Source organism: Mugil cephalus, chromosome 3 (assembly GCF_022458985.1).
Source record: "Mugil cephalus isolate CIBA_MC_2020 chromosome 3, CIBA_Mcephalus_1.1, whole genome shotgun sequence".
Classification (NCBI taxonomy): domain Eukaryota; kingdom Metazoa; phylum Chordata; class Actinopteri; order Mugiliformes; family Mugilidae; genus Mugil; species Mugil cephalus.
The window spans coordinates 17355387-17380388 of record NC_061772.1 but is presented as its reverse complement, the minus strand read 5'-3'; the positions used below and the strand labels follow the sequence as shown (position 1 = coordinate 17380388).

At 41.7% G+C, this 25002-nt stretch overlaps 1 protein-coding gene across 2 annotated transcripts in view; it reads left to right on the top strand.

Annotated features, from left to right (window-relative positions):
* Positions 1-21987, top strand: part of ntrk3b (neurotrophic tyrosine kinase, receptor, type 3b) — a 188198-nt gene extending 166211 nt beyond the window's left edge. For both annotated transcript variants that reach the window (XM_047581346.1, XM_047581345.1), the window contains 4 exons: positions 605-777; positions 2209-2452; positions 14848-15006; positions 18556-21987. In XM_047581346.1, the coding sequence (XP_047437302.1) occupies positions 605-777; positions 2209-2452; positions 14848-15006; positions 18556-18741 (762 nt within the window). In that variant the 3' untranslated portion in view covers positions 18742-21987. The remainder of the gene's footprint in view (positions 1-604; positions 778-2208; positions 2453-14847; positions 15007-18555) is intronic.
* Positions 21988-25002: the final 3015 nt, after the last annotated feature.

The window sequence follows — 25002 nt, the reverse complement described above, 5'->3', positions numbered from 1 at the left end:
CATGTTTACATGCAGCAACTGTGCTCAGCTACTTCTTCTGATAATAAATGATGGAGTGGATGCCATAATATTGCTTTTTAAACCCCTGCACCAGTGATATTTGTGGCCAGAGGCATAGAACAGATTATATTTTGATGTACAAGGTTACTGTGATATCTCATGAACACCTGGAGTGAATTTCTTCAAATATGGTGCAAACATTCACTGGGATTCCAAGATGAACTGATAGGAATGTGCTGGCCAAAGGTCAAGTCAGCGCTCTCTCACATAAATCCAAATCCAAAAGCTACATTTCACAGAATTTCCCACAATTTCTGGTATGTCCTTGTCCGACAACCAGGACACAAGCTCAGTGGTTTTGTTAATATTAAGCCTCAGTTGTTTGTCGTTGCATGTGTTGAAGCTCTCCAGTGGTCTGCAGTATTCCTCTCTACAAATACTGATGGTTGGTGGAAGCATACAGAGCACTGTAAGAAGCTAGGTGTTGCAAATGACACATTTGTTGATGTACTTTATTTAGCCTTTGGATGAACCCAGGGCAGGACCAAAACACTCTGTTTACTTTTCACTACGTGTAATTCGGAGTTTGTATTTCCTGTTCCAGACCCTGAAAGATCCCAACCTGTCTGCGAGGAAGGACTTCCAGAGGGAGGCGGAGCTGTTGACCAACCTGCAGCACGACCACATTGTTAAATTCTACGGAGTGTGTGTAGACGGAGACCCGCTCATCATGGTGTTCGAGTACATGAAGCACGGAGACCTAAACAAATTCCTCAGGTCAGTTTTCTGCTCAAGGTGAATAATCTCACCCTGGAAGTAGCACGCCATTGAACGCTAAAAAATGAAATATTCATCATACAAATAACAAGTCGAAAGCTCCTTTACGTGAACAATGCAAATGAGTGTGCCAGCTACTCGGCGTACTGCTTGGTCTTCTGGATGCAAACCTCCACCAGAATGTAAAACTTAACAAGGAATCTAATATTCCATTTGCAAATCCCAGCTGCTGATTTAATATCCAGACAGATTCAGAGCTTTCTGAGTTAGCAAACATGAGCGCTTTGGTGCTTTTGTTTTGAAATGTCAGAATGTACCGGGGGAAGTGACCTCTTATGAGCCTCAACAAAACTGACAGGATCCCGGTACAGCGAGCACTTTGGTATTGGGAAACTTTACTGGAGTTGGTGTCACTGTTCTCAGGAGGAGATTGGGATAGAAGCATGCTATTTCAAATACGTTGACAGCGGCAGCGTGCGTGTGCACGTGGTCGGTCTTGTTTTTGAAATGTGAGCAATAGCGAAACTTGAAAAGATGACATGTTGCGATTGAGTGTGAGCGTGAATGCGCGTGGATTCAAGAGCGTGTGAAGACTTTCTGTTGGGAAATCATTCCTGAAATGAAAGGCAATGTCGCGAATGATGAAATTCTTTCATGCAAGGTGCAAGACGCGCCTGATTCGTGGTCTGTTTGGTCCTTTTGGTCACATTTAAGAGATGAGATGTGCAGGGAATCAGTGGGAGCGAATGGAAGATCTGACGCGTGCGTTCAGCTCAGCCTTCACGTAAACAGAGGCCAACATGCCCGGCCGTCACTACATGATGTCTGTGATGTAAAATATTAAGCGGAGAGACAAAAGACACACCGTGAGAAAAAGTACTGCTAATCCCCCCGGCTAAATTATTACACACACGCGCTTAAGACGAGGAAGAAGCAATAGCACTGAAAATCCAAGGCAGAGATAGAAAGACAATCTGTGAGAGAGCTGCACTCATCCCTGTGTGGCGCCTGGTCTGTAATCAGTGATGAGAAGGTGATGAGAACAGCAGGAGCTCTTCACAGCAAATCCCTTCCTCATCGTCATCCAGAATCCTGCACTCCTCTGCTAAATGTACGACTTGTCGTACCTCAATGAAATTCCCAAGCCTTGGTTAAAATTCCTGAGTGATTGGGTTCATTTTTACAGTGCCAGTTACTACATTCTGCCATGCTGAAAAGGTCTCACCTTCAGTTAATAAATGAAGACCATGGAAGTTTTAAAGTAATACACTGTTGCTACAGCTTGTTGGTGGCTAATATTAATGTTATAAAATTAACATTTCATCATCCTGCAATTGCTTCTTCTCAACAGATAGTCCAGCTTTAAACATATGACTAGAGAACGCCATCACTAGTTCATCTAATCAGTCCGTATTATTCTTTGTAATCCAGAGCCCACGGACCAGACGCCATGATCCTTGTAGATGGCCAGCCGCTGCAGTCCAATGGAGAGCTGGGCCTGTCCCAGATGCTACACATCGCCACCCAGATTGCCTCAGGCATGGTTTACCTGGCTTCCCAGCACTTTGTGCACAGAGATCTGGCAACCCGCAATTGCCTGGTGGGCAATGGCCTGCTGGTCAAGATCGGAGACTTTGGCATGTCCAGGGACATCTACAGCAGTGACTACTACAGGGTAAGCCACAGCCAGAATGGTTGTTTTCCTTGGCGTTTTCCATTAAATGACTGAAAGTGAAATGATTTCAGCTTTTGTCACACCTCAATTAATTCTACCACAGTCGCGTTTCCTCCTCGGTGTTTAAAGATAAAAACTGTCAGGTTTTCCATCTTGAAACAGGAATTTCTAATCATGAAAAGTTAATTTAGTCGTGGATTTTCTTTTGTCTAAGTTTCTTATTAGGTCAAAACAAGCCTAAATAAAGCCTCTGAGGCTATAACTAAAAATATATTCCTAATGGGCGACGGCTGTGTCTCTCCTGTGTCTTTTTATTCATGTGTTTTTGTTTTGATTTCTTCTTTTCTTAGTAGAGTTAACTGCCCTCCCATTGTCAGTGCCACCCCAAGCCTCCACAGTGGCCGCGATATGTCCGGGCGAGGATGGCATGGTTTAGCAGAGTGATGGGAGATGGGAGATGAGTTGAGCCTGCTGAGCCTCCAGCCGGATGCTCAGAGGCTTGTTTATATAGCTCCCTCTTTAACACGATTAGCGACTATGAGTGCTGCAAACAGGGCGGCAACCACTGGGCAGAAGGATTCAGCTGAATTCTTGCTGAACAAATAAGTGAAGTGATAGCTGCTACAGATTCGGCTGCTCTTGACGGTCTTGTTAAATTGACTTTATGTACACCTGATTCTGTGTTCCCAGCGTGGCAGCAGGGCCAGTTTGGACTTTGCTAGGGGAAACGCCAGCAGTTTTGAAGTCCATGCCTGCTGGGTGAGCAGCTCTTCACACATAAAATAATTTGTAAGGAAATTTGAGGGAAATGTCTTTAGTGCTTGGTGAATGGCTGCTACGTGCACACCATCTGCGCAGTTGGTACGTTACCAAAACCTGAGTTTTCTTGTTTAAACCAACAATCCCAAAAAATGTTTATTTAATTGATTGTCTGTTAAGCCACTATAGCTATAACTCTGCGATGAAAATAACACAACTGTGACTGAGACTATGGCCCCACTGAAGAAAGTACTGTGTATTTAAATCATTTTATTGTTATGAAGTGTGTGTCAATTGGGGGGAAAACATGAAAAATTAAATTGTATCCCAGTTGATTTGAATTCTGCAACCTATAATATTAAAAAACAGAATTTTACTGAATCCACCAGAAACTAAATGGCTCACCAAGCCCACCAGGACAAAAACCTTTGAGTGCAACTTTAATGGAATTTTATGCTGCACATGTGAAACTATTTGAACTTAAGAACATTACAGAGCTCTGTACTATTACTTAATGACATATTCATTTGCCAGCCGCACATCTTGAATATAATATTCAAAGCTCATAATGGATTTAGCGTAAGAGGGTTTATAAATACTCCACTTGCAGACTTGCACCCTCATTACAGTGCCTTTGTCAGGGAGAGTAATTGGATGTTTTTGGCATCGCCATCTTCACCCAGGTCAGTTTAAATGCAACCATGGCAAATGTTAAGCTAGGAATCTCGCCTGGGCATTGCATGTACGGATATTTCGGCGAAGGTGTTAAAAAGGTTGAATTCTCCCTACAAAGACCGGATTCTGTTTTTGAGAAACCTGATTCAAGAAAAAAAATAATCAAACCTTTACTGCTGCAGTCGCTAGCTATCTTATAATTCCTTTCTGCTCTACTTTCGCCACTTTTCAAATTGTGCGAACATATGCCGAGGTTTGTGCAGCAGCTCCTCCGAATATAATTGCACTGACATCTAATTAAATGTTTTTTTCTTGTGACACAAAGTTCATCTAAGGATTCTTTTACAGTACATATTTGAATGCCACCTACAATTATTCCCAAGGTGTGCGCAGATAGATAACCAGATTTCTGTCCCCATAACCGTCATTTACTCCAGTGGAGCTGCTCAGTCATTATCGGTACGACTATCTGCGTGCTTTGTCACTCAGGTAGGCCTCTGTGGATGAGCAAAGAATGAAACTGAGTGTGTTTCCTTGTTTTGACTAAGAACAGCTCATCTAATTGGCTCAGTCACGACTGATTTAGCAGGCAGATAGCACTCAGCTGGAAGATTAAATGGTTCAGTTGGATGTTCTTGTCTGAACAATTATAAGCGTAATATGTGCATAAATGCCTTGAGTTAATGGCTCAGTCAAAGACCAGACTGAGAAGCACTGCAGAGGTTTTAGCAGGTATGAAACCAAACAGAGCAACAGGGGACGTCGTGATGTGTGAAAAATATATATTATGTAAATTGAGAAGGGAGTGTCTGGGTGGCGAAGGGAAAAGGTGCTGATCTTCTAGTGTGGGGTACAGTTTCAGTCCATGACTGTAATGCCTCACAGCAGCAATATTAGTAGCATGTTTTATTTGACATTTGAGACTCCTGCTGGTTGGTCAGTGTGTCCGTGTTGAGGGGGAAGAATCTGAGGGTGATAAGGTAAGCCTTTAACCCCATCATGCTGTCTACAATATGTGAATTTAGAATCAACATATGACCTGGGAAATCCGATTGCAAGTGGCCAGTTTTTAGTGCCTGTGTCCACACATGGTGTTAAAATGCGTCCCCAATCATCACTAGAGATTCAATCTCAGTTTTGGACCCTATAATCAAATAAACACCGCTATCATTTGCCGCACTATAACAGTTGCTGTCTCTAATTAATCTCTACCTACCACTGCATCAGAACCTTGAACAGCTGTTTGTTGTGGTTGCGACCAGAAAAATCTCAAGGTGATTATTGAGGAACTACATAACTTCACATGGCTGTTTCTACGTCAACATGACTGCATTAGTATAAAAATTGTTTTTAATGACAGAATCACAGGACAGTGAACTCATATTCAATAATTTCATTTGTTGATTCTTACTCATGACTTAGGTGGGTAACAGCTTCAAACACAGAGCTTTGGGAGCTCATTTCTCATAGTGTGTGTTTTTCTATGAATGAATGAGGCTAAACTGGCATATGCAGGGCACCATTGTTGAGTAGGTGGAATTCAGTGTGATGTCAGTGCAGGGCCCTTGGGCAGGCACTTGGGCAAACAGTGGTGATAGCAGTAAAAGACTACGGTGTATTTCCTATTGTAGGTTTCCGTGGCCAGCAGCTGAAGTTGGAGATCAAGGAGTCATGTTCTCCAATTACAATTAAGGAGATAAAGTAACCGTTACAGTAACAGTGTTAGAAGGCAGTGAATCATTCTGACCAACTTCTCAGTCGAATGCTGTCTTCGTGTATCACACTCGCTGATGAATTTATTGGTGAAATTTTAGACGCTTGAATTATTTATTGAATAATTTACTGAATCAGCACACACACACACATTCATTACAGCGAAGAAGGCAGAATAGTTTTTGCAAATCGGTATGTAGGATTAGACAGAAACCACAGAAGTGGTTTGTAAAGTGTGTTGGTGTCAGTTTTGGATTCAGGGCATATTTGTGTGTATTTGAATGTGTGTGGCATGCCTTGTGTGAAGCTGCTGTTTGGTGCTTTGTGATAGCATCACTGCCCGCCTACACAGAGGAATATTGACAGAGCCCAGAGATAAGGAGCTCCTAACAGTATTGGACAGTTTCCCTGTGTTGAGTGATTATAAATAGTAGCATCCTGCCAAGAGTACAATCCTCCCATCGCTGACTAGTCGTATCGATGCTTGTTGCCCTCTGGGACTCCCGGGACACTTTGCAGCAGGAGGGAGCAAATTCAAGAAAGAGACGAATATTGTCCTAAATCACATCCATCTGTCACATCCTGCTGCTCCGCCCGCACTGAATACGCTTTTGTGTTGTTTCAAAAGAGACAAGTGCAGAGCCAGGGCAGGCCGTCGGCAGCGCCGCTCTCTGCTATGTGTGTGTTTTATACCAGCGCCTCACAATATATCAGGAAATGTTTTCCAGGGTTCAGAGAGTGAAACACTGAATTATGTATGTTTTGGTGGTGTAAATGACAGCAGATACTCTGAAGACTTCCATGCATTAAAGGTGCAAGAATGAGGACGGAGTGCAGTGGAATCTATTTTAGCAAGCAGCAAGGTTTCAGAGACGGCGTCAACAGACAGGACAGACGGAGGAGCTCACACAGGGTCTCTGACAGCCTGCAGGTTTCAGATGTCATTACTGGATGTATTATTTTCTCACAGTGTGATGGCAGGTTTCTTTATATTGCGTGTCTTCTTTAATACCGAACAAAGTGACTCGTACAATATGCGATGCATATGCAGAATGTGACAGCTAATTTCCTTCTGTCATTTTCCCTGCAATAATCAGCTAGGTGCGTGGGTGCAGTGTGCATTGGTTAGGTTGAATGAGGAGACCAAGGTGGCTGCTCCCTGATTTGTGATAGTAATTAATTGTATTGTGTCGCATGCAAGTTTAAACAAAACAAACTAATTTAAAAAATAAAAAATAAAAAGGTTTTCAGTTTGGCTTTGTGAAACTTGAAAGTAGACTGTCGTGTCCGGGATTCATTCTTCTAGGCAACAAGAGGCACGGTCAAAACCCCTACAGTGACATATACATCTGAGGGGATTCAATTTAATGCCTTACTTTTTTTTTTTTTTTTTTAGGTAAATTTTTTTTATTTGCTATAGGAAATAAATAAATAAAAAATACTCTTTAGACTTTTCTCCAGAGGTTTGCTTGCAGCCTGCGTGTTCTCATTTACAAAAGTCACGGCTTGTTGTTCACTTCAGTGAGTGCAGTGTTGTTTGAATGTGAAGCAGGATGTCTCTGACGAAGAAAAAAAAAAGGAACATGTCCAGTTAACTCCAGCTGGGTAAATGACGGCAACAAATGTGTGAAACCAACCTGGGGAGAAATGCTGTCAGAATCGTTATTTTTAAACTACACTACGACTAAGAACTAACAAACAGTATCACAATGCTACAATCTAATGACTCAGTTTCAAGGGCTTAGTGTTCTCTGTGACTCTGCCAGAAACCCTCTGCTTACCTGCACTGCTTTGCTTTGAAGAAAAATGGTCCCCAGGTTTCTCTTGTTTCAAGGATCAAACAGCCTCTCCTCTGCTGCATTATTTATCAGGCGCAAGCTCCTCAGCATAGTATGCAGCTTGGTGCTAATGAGTACACAGGCCATATTTATTACTTCTGCATGAAGGGATGAAAAAAAGTCTGTTGTGCCTCTCCCCCTGGGCCTTGTTTTTTTCTGTCTTAAGCCTAACATTCAGCTGTCTCGTATGATCATTTGCTTATGGAGTGACACACTAAAACATTTAAGAATAGCTAAGATGAAAGAAATCCGAAGAGAAATACGTGGCTTGAGATGGTCCAAAAGCTATAATAAGGAGAGATTGAGCAGGTGTCAAAGAAGGAAGCATGAACCTGACCTGCAAGGTAATAGTTTAGCAATTAGACTCTGACGAACGACAATGTCATAGAGCTGAATCCCAAGCGGTAAAGATAGCTAGCTGTTGTGTGGTAGCGGGCTTAAAAATTTGCTTAGTGTAGATTTCATACAGGAAATAGCTAACCTGGTGTCATTTTATTTAATTTTACACAACACACACGTCACACTTCCGTGTAGTCGGTGTGTTGGATGTGTGCGCGACTTAAACAATGACTTGCATACCAGAAACTACAAGTCTTGTTGAGTTCTCCCAGTCAGACGTGATGTTGCCGACCAATGGTGGGGCAAACTATGCACTGGCTGGAGCATCTGATGATCTACGACCAGCTCCCACCTCCTTCTGATGGGTTTTACCCACAGAGTTTCCTGTGTAAACGTCAACTTACCACCAGTGTCTCAGAACTGAAGAAACTACTCAGCTGAGCAGTGAAACATCTTCAAGAGTCCAGTTGCCTTTTTAAACGCCTTTTGGATTACCCATTGACCGTATGTACTATGGACAAACCCATCGTGATGTCACCCTTTGGATTCTGAACCTTGAAAATGAAGCCTGAAGTGGGCAGAGCCTGCGGTTGCCATGTTGGATGAGCTTTACTCCACCTGCGCTTGGATACTCCAAATATGGACATGGGGGATCGTGTTGGACATTGTGACCTGTCCACCCAACTCTCCACTATCTGCTAGCTTGACCTACCTTCTGTCACTCAAGGCGGTAAAACCCTTAATTATAAAGCATTTTAAACCTTAATAAAAAAATAAATGAAAAATGAAAAATTCACCCCTGTACAGTTGTCGTCGTCTTAATCGTTTTTTGCCACTTGGGATTACCATGACCTGGATGACTGAGAACCTTCACAGACGTTTCCCACCTCCTACTTATAATGTTACCATCATCCGAATACCTTTAGGGATTTGTTTCCACCCTAGAGGCCTTGGCGATTTGGAGCTGTTTTAAGAACACATGAATGAAAAAAAAGAAGAGAAAAAAAATCAGTGAGCAGTTATAGAGCCAGCAACAAGACCGAGGGGCTAACTCTGCACTGATTGAATTGTCAGCTTTGAGAGCTAAATACAAAAAAATGGGAATGTAAAACTGCATGGTACCAACAACGTATGTGTGTGTGTTTAGAAACCCTTCAGAAACTTTCACCACCCACTGTCATGCAACGGCCAGAGTAGATACCACTTTATCTCCACTTGGCAGTAGCGCAGCAGGTAGAAACCTAATGGACATCATAGCCTCTAAAAGTGAACTTGTGTTCGCTGCTGTTGGAGCCGGGAGAGCGGAGATAGGAGCGTGGTTAGAGCAGGGGGAGAGTGTGTGTCTAGATGGTTATCAGCTCCTTTTAAGATGTCTGGGGCCTCCCAGGGCTCCCTGCAGGCCGCGGAGCGCCCATCGAAGAGCCCAACTGGGCCAGTAATCTATCCCCCTGCCATGCTGCTGTGCTCTCCACGCCGTTAATCCAATCACTCCCCTGCCACGGTGGGACAGGCAGAGCACTAATCCAGTTTACACAGCAACAAAAAAGCCCCAGACTCATTCCTCACTCCCCGCAGAGCACTGCCAGCTTCTCGATGTGACATTGAGTGAGAAAGATGAGGATAATTACAGGGGCAATTATTTTATTTTTATTATGTGTTCAGCTTTTTTTTTCTCCCCCCTTTCCCCCATGTTCCAGGCTAATTGCCGTGGCCTTGTCGCCAAAACCCAAGGTGATAGCATGCAATCATCTGGGAGGCAGCAAGTCAGCCGGTTTTAATGCCCCTCGCCACGGTAACAACGGTTTGATCATTAGTATGCATCTGATGAGATTTAGCCTTGCATTGCAACGGGCAGGGTGGACCTCAAATAAGTCATTTAGACTAACTTAATTAATTTTGTTTAATCTTTATAAAGCTCCACAGGGGGACAGATTGGTGATTGGTATACCGCCCCTTGCCAACTCCTTCTACCCTACTCTCAGCCCACCTAGCTAAGCTCGGCCCAGAGGTTCTACACAACCGGGACGACTGGTCTCGGCATCAATATTGGCTTAATGTTGTGTACAATGCTAAAGCGTGTCATGTGTAATGAGACCAGGTGGAGGGTAAGTCAGTGTTCATTTGGCCATTAGCTTGCAGTAAAACCATGGCAAATGAGTTTGAGGGTACACGAGGGAGAACTCCCACTAACCTCCCTCAGTTCCACAAAATTCATTCTGTGAATGTCAATGAGTACCGTGTTTGGCCAAGATGTAGAGAAAGGACATCTTAAACAGAATACCTGTCAAGTGTATATCTATTTTAATTACCTTTTTTTTAAGTCCTACAACAAAACAAAAACGACGGACTTTGCTGTCTTCGGTCGTGGTGGATCACACTTTTGAAGCCGGGTGCTTGCAAGCTCGACAAATTAGGAGGTAAAGCGTGTTTCCGTGTAATACCCTAGATGCCCTTGGGCAGGTTATAGAGACACAAAATTGTTACTGCGGGATTCAGGGAGGCGCCACAAATGTGTATTCTCCTCACTTTGTTACTCTACGCTTAGATGCAGCCGAGCATAGCCTTTAACCCCTGGTGGGATTAGAGAAGACTGCGGTTGTATTGGGCGGCTCTGAGGTATAAAGACGCGTGAATGTGTTAATGTGAGGATGGATACGGGTGAAAAACAAACAAACCCTGTTAGGACATTGTGAAACCTGGAAAAGTCGGTCATAACAAATCAGTTAGGTACATTTACGTTTGAATTGCATGTGCTCTCTCACGTCTAATCACTTGTTGGAATAGAGGAGGACTTGTTTAGATTTATGGATGTGCTCTCAGTGAGGAAGGAATGGAAGTGAAATGATTCCCTCCATTTATTTTGCTGAAATACCACTAAGACCAAAAGTTCTGGAAGTTAATGGAGTGTGATTTTGATTCTCAGCCCGTCAGCAGAGGTGCTGGTGCACAAAACTGTCTCTAATGGTCTTGTTGACCTACAGGCACTGTATACAAAAATCGATTCATGTTAAATGTAAGGAAGGCATTCCGCTTTGCGATATCACTGCACAGTGAACAGTCTACACACTAGATATCGACTTATTGAAGACAGGGGCAACATTGAGAAGCTCCAGAGAAGTTCCAAAACCGCTTAACATACTAGCAATTCAGTGTTGGTGTTGTTTCTAAAGTATACATTTCCAGAGGTCACAATTTCCCATCCCTTTCAGTACTACTCAGCCGTCCTTTAAATTACATGTGTAATGTGTAGTTAATCGTTTTAGTTAAAAAACAAAAACAAAAAAAAAAGCTTGTGTATTCTCTTTCATTGCAGCCTGAGCAGATTTTTTTTTTAAATCACCTCTTTATCTTAATAGTTTCAAAACATTTGCACCCGGCCTCTGCGGGTATAGATGAACCAGCTAAGAATTGCTATTTTAAACACTTAGTTGTTTGTGATTACTCTTCTAAAGTAATATCATCCAATTTCAGTCACAGCGTGTCTGCGTGTTAATGTCCCACCTGGCTGCTGCTGTTGTGTGCCGTATGCATGCAAATGTGTCACAGTTAAATCACAGTTTAAGGGAGGAATAGTTTGTTGCAACTGAAACTCTAGATGGGGCTTCATTTAACCCTAACCCTTAACCCGTACCCTAACAGACAGAAAGTGGTGAGTTTTTAAGACAGTAGCTTTAACCGGGATGGCAGGGGTAGTTGTTGCCAGGCTGGTTCTGAATTGTGGGTAAAAATAGACAGGCGAAAATAGAGAAGACTCTAAATTTGGGCTGGGTTGGGATCCTTTTGGCAATTCTTCTAATTACTGCGTGTGTGTGTGTGTAAGTGTGTTCATGCAGGAGTGCACTGGATGTGTTCTGCTTGTGCAAAGGCTAAGATTCCTATGTCTGTCTTCACATGAGAAGCATACTCGGTGGAGTTGTTTGATCTGCCACTTTATAATGATCAGTAATGTGCTTCATAGGTCTATCAGTGGACTACATGACATCATGAAATGCCTTCATGGCAGGTTTATGTGACTAGTTTGTTGCTGTATGAGTTCCATGCTTCCAGTGCATTATTTGTATGACAGGCTAAATATTCTGGTTGCCGAAGTATTCAACACATCGATTTAATATTTTCTTTTGTGTGTGCGGTTTGTCAATTTTTGGAATAGCTTTTGGGCTGAATACCGTAATCTAGTAGGTCTAACAGAAAAAAAAAAAAAAAAAATTCTTTGTGTAACCCAATCCAGGGCTTCAGAGAAAGTTACAGATGAATGACAAACAAAGCCTAATCAATGGAGGCCTAACACAAAGCACTAAATGTGATGAAGTGTGCAAACTGGAGGACGCTGTGAATAAATGCACGGGATGGAGCAGGCTTTTGGCAGATTGACAAATCTCGTGTTTCTTCCAAAAGAATGCATCCAGTGCGTCACACACAGACACACAGAGATGGTGTTTCGCTTTCAAACGAAATGTGCAATGAGTGCGCCACAGAACCAGGAGGTAATTAGTAAGACTTGATTTCTTTTTTTCTTTTCTTTTTTTTTTTTTTTAAATCTTGATACTTAAAATGCCACGCAGCACTCACAGCTGAAGGCACACAGATGTTGGAGCTGGTAAATGGAGTTGAGAGAGCTTATTATGTTTGAATCTGATTGTGTTGAAACCCAGAGGTACGGATCGGAGTAACCACGGAAGGGTGAATACGGCTACAAGCTAAGAGGACTTCATAATGATGATTTCAGACCTCATGATATATCTGACTATGGATCTATGGATCTTTGTATTTAAGCACAGAACATGCCCCCAGAAGAATAGATAGATGCAATGACAGATTGATGAATTACGGTATTTATTTATATATATATATATTTTTTTTTTTTTTTGATGATGGGATACATGATATATTTCTGTGTGGTACACAGCGGGAATACTTCCATTGACTTGGAGTCAAAAATCTCAAAAGGGCTTAAAAATCCATCATCTTGACAAAACGTCAAGATAACAATAGCAAAGGCCAAAGCCTGAGCCAGATAGCAAAAACTAAATGACAGCAGGAAGTGATAGGACAACAAATCCATACAGTCTGTATTGTAAGCATTGCAGTGTTATCACACAACACAGTGATGCGATCAGGTAGGATTAGTACGCGGACCAGAATGAAATTTGCTGCGCGTCACTGTGTAGTCTTCTGTGTTATATGGAAACAAATCTCTCTCTATTGGCTGTAAGTGTTTATTCAAACCTACCACATGTTCCCTCTGCACATCTATTGCTTTTACCCCTTCAGAGCCATTTAATTTCTTAGTTTAGCCCTGACCTCTTCATCACATATCCAGTACCTGAAAACTGAGTTATAACAAAGCCTTCAGAAAATAAGAAAAAAAGCTCAATCTTACTTTGTTATTTATTTATTTATTTTTTTTTCCCCATTTTTGCTCTTTTTCATATCATGTCATGTGGCCATGACCTAATATTAACATGCTTCCTTGACTTATCTGATGATAAGTACAGATGTATATTATAGGGTGGAAAACATGGTTGATCTGAATGTAGTAGGGACAGTGAATCGCCAGGCCATGTGATGGCACACATGCTCCCACATTAGTGAGATGTCTGTAGCAATATAGCAGCGTGTGCCTGGGACCAAAATAGGCTCTCGGCTAATTGATGGGGAACCTGACAGAGTCAGCCAGTAATATGTGGCCTCGTGATTGGCTCAGCAGCGATAGGGGCGGGGCCTACCGTGTACAGGAGGCTTAGATTGACAGGTCTCAACTGGGGTTGCCCTCTGTGTGAAACGGTGTGCTGTTGAGACAGCTCCTGTATCACTGTGCTGACTGAAAGGTAATGTCTTCTGCCTCCATTTATCCTTTTACTAAAATACATAGAATTGATCTTAATGTGTATTATTTAGAGAAATGTAACCTAGTGGGGGAAAATTAAATAAAGTATATATATATCTAAAATGTCTAATCAACCAAAGATTTTGGTCCCATGCAGTACCTCTGCAGATACCCTAGGGGTCGCGGACCCCCTGTTGTAGACCTTTGCTTGGAACTGGAGTATTTGACTTTGGTCTTTGTAATAATAAATCATTTTATGCAGTTACAACAGGTATCTAAAGAAAAAAAGTTAGGGTTTTCCTTTATGCCAAATAACTTTTGTTGTAATGGAAATTCTGAAGACATAGAAGCCATGATAATAACATGATCTGTCAGTCGTATACTTTGCTTCAACAGTCACCATGATACTGTGAAACACTCTACTCATAGTAAGGGCTGAAACTTCCAATACTTTGCTGCTCATTCCAACATCAGTCTTACCCAGCTTGACACGGCCATGATTAAAGCACAGCACACTGACACGAGCGGGAAATAGATCTTAAAACAATGCCTGCTAATGGAAGTTGATGATTAATGGACGATTGTTTAATCGATTAATAACCAGCCTCAGAGGATTTACAGCGAGACGAGACTTCATTTCATGTTCTGCTGGTTTGAAGACTCCTTTGAAGAGCCTCAAGCTGATATCTGCTCTGCCTCCTCTGTTACCCTGCGCCGCACGAACCTTCTTAAAAATGCGGGAGGTTTACGTGTTGATATGTGGCATTTAAACGAGCGGCTGATGAACTTCTTCCCTACGAGCATCCGCGTAGGGAAGCGTGCGTTCAGCAGTTTCGCTTGATTTATTTAAAAACTGATTGAAACACATTCAGTTCCAAGCTCCGAGACTTTGATCCTCTGCTTAATGCCGGCGCTCCTCACAGAGGGGATTGCGGATTGCTATTTTACATTAAGAACAACGGAGCGCTTTAATACCATAACCTAAAGAATTTCCGGTGATTCAGTACAGCAGGTGGTAGATAAGTCAGCGTTTTCCTGTATTGCATTAGTGTCAACATCCAGCAGCTCAACAGGCATTCAGGAAGTGTTAAGCTCAACGCATCGGTTACATGCAAGGACAGCTAATCCCCAGACACCAGAGTACTGTTGATGACTGAATATTCTTATCTGTGTTTTAGCCACAACATGACTGTTTGCATTAAAGATCTGTCCCGCCCTTCCCCTCTGTGCTCCTCTGATCTCAGGTTGGAGGACATACCATGCTACCTATTCGCTGGATGCCCCCAGAGAGCATCATGTACAGGAAGTTCTCCACGGAAAGCGACGTCTGGAGCTTTGGAGTCATCCTGTGGGAGATCTTCACCTACGGGAAGCAGCCATGGTTTCAGCTGGGCAACAACGAGGTACAAAGAGCCTGAAGCATGTAGATAAAACCCCACAAGATACAGTACATACGTGCATGTGCACTATTACAAGCTGAGCTGCAGGATTTCATGCATTAACTGGAAATTACAGCCCCAGGCCTTCCAGGGGTAAATGTGAAAGTCACAGAGGATCGAGAATAAATATTATTGTCCCCTGCCCCCGCCTCCACCAAATTGAAAGCATATGCTTTCTAATGGCAAATTTAAATGAACACTGCCATTTTGGATCTTAATCTACTGCCTGGTGTGATTTCTCAACTCTCTCTCCGAGATGCAGACACCAGCCCAACGAGGTGATAAATTAATGCCGCTTCGCCACCAGACAAGATGCCGCATTACATAACACTCATGATTGGTTTGTTTTGTCATCGGAATCTCTGCTTTGAATCAATAAAATTCAATTAGGATTACTCTTGAGCACACTGAAAAGAATGAAACTGACCTAAAAGAATAATTTGGAAGGCATTTCACTTTATTTCACTGTAATTGTACCAATGCACACAATATTGTACATACATATTTCAATAATGATTATACATTTTGGCCTTAACACAAGTTGTGATTTCCTCATTTCTATGTGTCTTGAGGGGAATGTGATTTTAAGACACTCTAAGTGATGTTACTGTGAGAGCAGTGATGAGTGCTGTATTATGTCACAAACAAAAAAAAGTAAATATCCTCTAACCTCTCAAATTTAATTTCATCCGCAGGTCATGTAGACTAGAATATAATGTACTTATTATTCAGTTATTCAAATGTGTTACCTTGCCTTGTAATAGATGAGTGCAACAATTATAAATGACCACAAGTGAGTCATTGACAGTGATGAATTATTACCTCGCTCCTGTAGGGACCTGTTTCAGACGGGGGCCTCGTTCTCTTCTGAGCTCTTCAGGCTCTTCATGTCCGCGGTGCTGCTTCCATGCTGAGTTTTTATTCTTGACTGAAGCAGAGAAAAGCAGGATGTGATCAGTGGCGTTAAAAATAACTGTTCGAATCCACAACAGAATATGTAAAAGATGCTTACTTACAAGTCTGACAGGTGCAGGAAAATTACCCTAAAGAAGAGACTCTTAGGTAACAAAGTACTCTCCAGCCGCGTTGCATGCAAAGAGCAAGTAGAATGATCTCCCTACAATAGGGGTCTTCAATGTTTTTCAGGCCAAGGACCCACAAACTGATGGAGAGATTAAGTAGAGACCCCCTACCTACCTACTATATGCGTTCTATATTAAACTCGACCTAGTGCTTTTTATAAATATACATTGTTATTATAACTTTGCATTCAATATTAAGCTATTCAAATAATGCACATATATAACTGATGTATGTATAAATAACTTTAACTTTAAACATAGCTAAATGTAGTAGGGGACAGTGACTCACCAATAGCCATTTATCACTTTAATAAAATAAAGCAATGATTTTGTGACGGCGGGGTCACAAAATCATTGCTTTATACCTCCTATGGTTCGACCAATGGCCCACAACTTGCTCAGTGAGTTTGATTTAACCCTTTGGGGGCGCTGATTGAAAAAGTTTGAACCGACTGTTGATTTATTTTCAAAATTTTTGATTTCCACCTAGAAAATAAAGCTCAGTGAATGAGACTGTTGCCTTGGTCTTCGCTGGTTGACTGGGTGAAAGCCACGCGCTCCTCGACCTCACTAAGAGGCACAGCAAAGCAATTTAAAATGCTGAAGTTACTAAATATGGTTCCTCACTGCACAAAGCGTGAACACAGACGGCACCTTCCTGGAGCCGTCAGTTTCAGTTCTCAATCAGGTTACATTGAATGTCCTTCTGACCGAAGCACCCGGCGTATTCTTCCACTCACAAAGTTTTGAGAAATAGTACTTGTGAAAAGATAAGGAGGTTGCAGGTGGACATTGACCCGACACATGTAATTTTGTGTCCTTAGGTGTTTCTCAACAACCCCACAATGCATTTTGAGTGCGTCATTAAGTGTGCCGCACTGCCTTTTACAGAATGACCGTACTGCATCCTCCTGTCTGTACTTCAGAGTCGAGATCGTCAATTCCCACCCACCAAGTACGAAAGCCCGAAGACTCTGTATTGATAAATGGTCCTGAACCTCTTCTCTGAGGAAGTGGACGCAGTACAAGAGGGCTGAAATAAACCAAAGTGATACTTGAAAGCAGCTAAACAAAATGGACAAAGTACAGTACAGTGCGTGCAGCGGTTGCGGTCAAGGATTTTACACCTGTCCTTTTCTCTCTAACCCTCCCGCTTCTGCCTGGGCCTCTTTGTGGCAGCTGATCCAAGTCCAGTCTGTCACATCTGCCTGCAGCCGAGCGTCCCGCTGCTTATCTGTCCTCCCGAGTTGTTTGTTAAATGAGGAGACTGGAGTTGCGCCGTGTGCTCTGATCAGAGGCTCCAACTGTGATCACAGAGCTGGGGTGACAAATCTCACCCTTGTTTTCACTTCCCTTGTCTATTAGCAAAAGTAATTATATTAGCAAATCCAAAATGTATCTTAAAGGGACGCGCTCAACAGTCTGTGGTTCTGAAACAAAGTTAGACGACAAAGGGCTATAACTGACCCTGAGTATAACTAATCGCAGTGTGCAAGTTAACCAACAAAAAAAAGGGTTGTCAGCTGCTTTTTTATTAGTTATAGTTTGATTAGGTGCTGTTGTCTGAGCAATGCAACCTCTATTTCAAAGGTTCATTTTATGAAATTAGCTCAGTAGCCAGGTCTGTTATCTTTTGGTGACACAACAAATATAACAATAAATTTTAAAAAAAAAGTAGGAAGTGGAACAGTAGAAGAGAGTTTCCCCCACTACTGTGCTCTGATAATGTGCACTGACACACTCGAGTGTAAAGCACAAGTAAAGTCATGTTTATTTAAACGCAGATCAAGTTTGCTGAACAATCTTTCCAGAAAATTAGGCTTCCCATAACAGCACTTTATCAAATCCTTTGTTGACACTGTGTTGTTGTGCTGGTACCTTGCAAGAGCATGAAATTGCAGGACATTATAATATGAATTACGGGGAGAATTTGTGTTTTCCCTCTTCAGCTGTGCGGGGACAAGTGAATAAAGGACGTAATATAAAATTTAGCTTGCACTGATTGGTAAATAAATGTGAAGTGGAAATTAGTTTAAAAATAAAATAATAATAATAATAATAAAAAAAAGCAGCAATAATGAAGTTAAATTGTCGTGACAGCAGTGAGTCGTCTGGTTAATTAGTGCCCAAACTCAAGACAGAAACCATCACTCAGGCTTTTAACAACATCTCAAGCATTCGCCCCCACAGATATTTAGTATTATCGTCATTTTGCGCTGTAGGATAGAAGAAAAAAAAAAGTAGTTTCCTCTTTAATATTGCACAAATTTAGGACTGAGTGCGTTCTGTTTATTTCTTTCATCTCAGTTTCATTAGTTCAAACCTCAAAGGACAGTCTGCTCGGTGACACCACTTTCTCATTACGAACAAGCCGAAGCAATCAGTCAGTGAGAATGGCCTGTCTCACTCCACTGCCCTGTCTCCTCTGCAGGTTATTGAGTGCATAACCCAGGGTCGAGTTCTGGAGAGGCCAAGGATTTGTCCTAAGGAGGTGTATGACATCATGCTGGGCTGCTGGCAGAGGGAACCGCAGCAGCGACTGAACATTAAGGACATTCAGAAGGTCCTGTTCGCCATGGGAAAAGCCACGCCGGTCTACCTGGACATCCTGGGCTAGCAGCGGCCTGGGGTGGCCCGTTCCCTCACCAGACGGACAGACCGACAGAGACATACAGACAGAACGACCCACACGAATCCAGGAATAACCAAACCAACCTGCTCCACTGTCAAAAAAAACAACAACAAAAAAAACACCTGCATTGTTTGGGAAGGACTTAAGTGCCTGCAACACTTTTGGATATAGTGGATAAAACGTATTCAAAAAAACAACAAAAAAACAAACAAACAAAAAAAAAAAAAACACGCACTTTTACATTTTGTTTACTTGCGTATAAGATGTACAGGTTTGAAGAAGACTTTTTTTTTTCCTCGAAAAACTGCAAAAATACACAAAAATGGAGAGAGAAAGGGAAGCGGACTGGCAATAGGAAAAAGTTTGATTATATTACGGAGACACATCAGAATACAAATCTATCCTGGGTTTGGTTTTATGAATATATATAGAAATATTACATATATTTTATATTTATTTCTTTTCGTCAGGGTGTTGGAGGGTCTGCCATGTGTGTTGCTAAGGGCTCGGCCCTGTCCGAAAACGCCACCGACAAACTATTGGCAGGGACTTGATGGAAGCCTTACTTGCACTCTGATTGGCCGGCACTGAGCATTTAATGGGAACTTTACGGATTTTAACACTGGATGGTTGGAAAAAAGCAGCCCTCTGTAGAGGACCTAACCAATCAGACAAACGACAAATCTATTTTAATTTAAAGATATGTACATATTGTAAAATTCTATGTGTCAGAATTATGTTAACTTATTTTTTCGGATGTTACTTTGGTTCCTTTTCTGACTGTGATCTGGGTGGCTAAAGTATAAAGCTATTTGTTTTCATCCTAATCCAGAGGAGAATTACCTGTGTCAGTGCTGGTTAAGTTGTCTATTGTGGTGAAGGTGAATGGCAGTGAGTACAGTCCGACAAGCCCACTGGCACAGAATCACAGAGACTTTGGAGAACGTGGGATGACTCAGAGCCATGGTTCGACACTTTCCGAAAGAGGTGATGATGAAACCTTGCATCCACTTTCCAGTTAATTTGCTTTTTACGGCGAGAACAACGCATCGATTGGTGATATCTCACTCCGCACCCTTCGAACACGCTTTGTCACACCGGAGCTTTTCGTCGTGAACCTGCTGAAGGAAAAACACATTCTTTGTAGCTCAAGTTATACTCATCATTTGTTAGTTGGAGGTGGGCGGCCGCACGCACGCACGCACGCAACCGTATCAAAACACCACGGTCGGAGCTTTTGGAAAATATGATTATTTGCTTTCACTTCGAGAGTTTTTACGTCATTTGTGAGAATGTGTAGCTACATCCAAGAGAATGTAAATTTAACTTGAAAACAGGCTGCCTCACTCTAAACCTCAAACGTAGTTGGGAGTTTTAAATGACGCTAGAGCCTAGCGCTACACAGTAAATGGTGTGTTTTTAGATTTAAATACATTCAGGTGAGGTAAAAATTATTTTAAAATGATTATACTATCTTTTATTCAATGTTTCTCTTCATTAGCAAATAAAAAAAGAAGGATGGATGATACGTTTTAACACGTTCGATTCATCTTCTGTCAAAAAAAGTCATTTTGAATCAGTTCCTTGTTTCGGCAGCTGTGTTCAACATTTGTTTTTATGTTTTTTTTTTTTGTGCACACAATACTAAATGAACTCTTGAGAAGTCGAGAACGTTGCTCACTAAAGGGAATCCGCTCAGCTTTGGTGTTTTTCCCGTCACTGTAGCTTGTTGCCGTCTCACCGCTGTTGTCTCGCACACCACGAGAAACTGCATTAACAGGAATGAGAGTCTAGTGTAAAAAGAGCAGACCTGGGCGTGACGTGCTAGCTGGCCTCGGTTGCCAGTGCCCTTCTTGATTATTCGCTCCAAAGTGTGCAGTCGAAGTGTATTCTGTACAAAGTGTGCAAACGATGGGGCCGCTCGCTAGCTTACCTCATATAACATCTTATTTAGTTATCTCTGGGGGTGCTTGGAGGCTGATTTCATTACCGGAACAAACCTAGTGCTCCGCCTGTTCCCACACTTTGTGTCTAGCTAGTCGTATATCAATATTAATATTGACATATTAATAAAAAGCGTCGTATCTAGCCTCTCATCTAGCTCTCAGCTGGAAAGCAAAATAACATATTTCCCAAAATGCGGCACCATTATTTTAAAACATTCTAGGTTATTACCATCAGGATCCTGTCACTTCACACGCTGTGAAAAGAAACACTCCGAAAATAAAAACAAATCTTTTTTTTTTTTTTTTTGATCCACCCTGATTTCTTTTCCATCAGCTGCACTGTACACGAGTGATGAGGTTTTTACGCCTACCTGCTGCTTCTCCTACCATCGGCAGGCACATACAGTACCCGCGTTAATTTATGGGCCTCAATGATAACAATCACTGAAGTGGATCAGCTAATTGCATGATATCATTTCATATTTCATCATATGCATATATTTTTTGGGGGATAATTACTGTTCTGAAATGAACGGGAACACATGGAGAAGTTCCATAACGTGAACCCTCAAAAGCCGCAAAAACCAAATGATATTACTTTAAAAGAATGGCTCGTAATTAAGCGCGCCGCTGACAAAACGAGATCATTTTTGACTTCCGAAGATTCCTCCGACACTGAATGACGAACCTCAGACGAAGGTCTTATTTCATGTTGTATCTGGATATGGAGCGTTTTGGAGTGGAACTCTTCACATCTCCTTATTATCTTGACATGAATTCTCACAGTATCACAGTGTTGTCTCTGTTCCCCCTTGGGACTGTGTAAATCATTAATGAGCATTCAGTTATTTCAAGTATTTTATATGAACGGCGGGATCAAGTCCATTGAGTTACCCAAAGCATTGAGTTTGTGTGTATTCTCTTGTGGTAAAGATAACTGCTTAAAGACATTACGACCGACCGTGAGCATTTGCAGGGTATTGTAATCCTTTCATGGTGAGTTGAATATTGTTTAAAAAGTTTTCCTTTTTTTTTTTTTTTTTTGTTTTTTCCTTTTTCTTGGATGAACTAACTGAATACTTTTTGAAGCAAAGTTGGCATATTACCATGTACACATGTTACAGAATATAAAAGTGTGGTATAACAACTGCAGTATATAAAATACTGGTATTCCATGATAGATCTTTGTATTAATGTGACTCTCTTAAGAAAATGTCTTCAAACAATCAGATGATCTCTTTTTCCATTTTGTCCTGTCTTATAAAGATGTGTGAATTTGACAAAACCTCGTCTTCATCTGAATCTCTGAGAGGGCTGAACAGCATGCGTTCAGAGTGTGTCTGTGTTGTCTGCTCCTCAAAAAAAAAAACAAAAAAAAAAAGTTTTTCTCCTTTAAGTGGTAAGTATGTGGTAAGTGGTAAGACAGATGTATATGTTTTTGTTCCTTCGGATTCACGATTCAGCCTGAGACACAAATCACCATCGCCACACTGAAGTGTCAAGTGTCAAGTCTGGGTTTATTTAAACTTGGAATTAACTGTGTGGAGCATCCTTTGTAGTAAAAGTGTTTGATCCACAGATGGTTGTATCCTCACCTTCAGCTAACTGCTTGTTGTGGACTCCCTGTGCCTCCTCTTGGAATTGACTCTGGTAGTTGATGATATTCCTCCTCCCCCAAGAAGCTCTGTGGTTTCTTTGACCATATCTATTGTGATCTGTCTCACAATCACTGACCTGCTGAATAATGAAATGTCACCCAGTGAGTTTTGGAGCATTAGGCTGGATCGGAGCTCACAGTAGTCTGATATTACATTCGTCCCGTCTCAGTCACCAGCACACAGCCACCACCGCCACGCTTTACAGTTTGTTTGCTGTTTTTTCTTCTGTTTTTCTCAGACCTCCCTCACATTGCTACTACTCTTTTCTTGTTAGAGGTTGGGTTTTGTTTTGTCGGTCCACATAACCTGTTTCTACAACTTGCTTTTTATATATATATATATTTTTTTGTGGATTGCATGAGGCCTTTCTGGTGCTGGGTTATACTACATCCTGTGTTGAATTCACTGCTTGAGAAATCATCACAATATTGTTGACAAGGACATGTCCTCCTACAACCCGGAGAGCATCCAGGACTTACTTACCCCGTGCAAATAGGCTGCCATTTCGTTTTTCCGTTTTATTTTTAAGAATGGACCCAACCAATGCTTTTTTTTTGTTTTGTTTTGAAAAATCTCTCTGATAGGTCTCAGGTTCTTAGGAGCTTCATTATTTTCTTTTTCAATTGGTCAATATGTGTGAGCTCCTTTGTGCGTGAACTAATGACAGTGTCCAATTAGCGAGGGGCCTGAAAGGGCTACACCTCCCACGCAGCTCTTTCGGTACAGGCGTAAGCGTAAAGAAGCATTTTAATGTAGTGTCCAGTATTCTGTGTCAAATTGAATGTGCTGAATGACAAAAACTCTCCCTCCCTCGTAAACCGCAAGGAAATGGAGACACAGCCGGCGCCGGCGGATTTGAGGTCAGCAAACAGTGTGTTATGATGGTTCTGCTGTAACAGGTTATTGATTTACAATTACACAGTGTTTTATGTGGTTAGGTTTCACACTGTGTGTGCTAGTCTGCACTGTGTCAAATATCCACTTTCTGCTTCTGTGTGTTCTGCCTGCTTTCCATAACATCAGCTTGAGAATGTCTGGCCTGAATGTAAGACTGTTTTTATTTAAGATTGGAGAAAGTTGCTTTGTTTTATGTTAAATGATTTAGACAAGTAGGTCAGATTTATTTTGTTATGGAGCGGAGTGTAACTGCCACAGAGAGCGTTGCATTATGGGTCGTTTGCAGCCTTGATGCTCCGTGGTTTTAGTTTAGGTTTTATAGCGAGTGTCTCGGAGTTAATCAGGCATTAAAGTGTTACTTCAGTCCAGTTTACCCTGCAGGAGTTTCCGATGGTTCATGTTAAATGTTTTGCTGCCACAAATAAATCTGCGGCAACCCAAAACATGTGCGTGGCGTCTCCCGACGTCTGTCCGGCAGCAATGGACCAAGGAGAAAATGTGACAAGAAACTAAGAATTACTGCCTTCAAGATGACAGTGTGAGAAACGCTGTCGGAAAAAAATGATCCTGAGCCCTTCAAGAGTCTGACAGGAGGAGGCAGGAGTCTGTGATTGATAGGCAAGATACACAAACGTGGGTTTTACTTATTAGCATATTTCATGTTTCACTTATATAAGAGAAAAGTGACGAGGACTCTGTCACAGCACTCAGGGCAGTCGGGTATGAAAGGCAGGAAACACGCACTAATGTGAATGACTAGAGTGTCATCTGGAAGCAATAAATGTTTTTAAAATGTTTTTTGTAATTGTATTTACCAGGTCAATGGTAGAAACTTCAATTATTAACTGTACACGTGACACCCTGCCTGTAAGCAGCAGTTGGTATTAAGTGCCATAAATTCAGTCATAATGACATTTATTACAACTAAACTGCACAAAACCCTTTTTTTTATGTCTGCCATTTCATTCTCAGAGCAGATTATTTTCTGATGCCCAAAATACTTCCAAAGTGCATTGAAGCTCTGCTTATATGTCATTTATATCATGACCTTCAAGCCTGACGGGTTCATACATGCATGTATGTGGCGGCGATGATGACGATCCTCCTTTTCACATCTCAGCCCACTGCGTGCAAATAATGTATAAAGTCCATATACACGTAGAGGGGAAAAGCTTTTTGTGGAATTGGTCTCTGGCTAATCAACGTTTTTACATATTGTATACCACCCCTGTATTCAAGGGTGGCTGGGGTATTCCACTTATGTTGTGGTGTGCAGGTGTTATGATTACAAAGAGTATGATCATTTATCACTTCATAATACTTTAAAAATGCATTCATTATAATTCATAATGAATTCAAGCTACTCAGTGTTTAACTGATTTCCAAAATAAAAAGTATTCTCTTCTTCATTAAGACATAATTTGGCTAAATTTTAACACACAGACCTGAGTCATGTATCTTTACAGTCACTGGGACACACACATAGGATCTCATAGGATATTACTTTCTCCGTCCATAATAAACACCCAAGAATAATTCAGAGAAGCTAATTAACTTTCTATACAGCGTAGTATAACATAGCGTTTGAACCAAGCGTTTCCAAGTTGGGCGTGAACTTGGGGTTGCACAATAACAAAAGACAGAAAAGGGGTGGGGTAAAATTGAGCTCAAATCGTGGGGGTGCCACTCTAAATGCCACGGATGGTGCCACTGTTTACACCGCTGTTACAGCACAACGTTACATT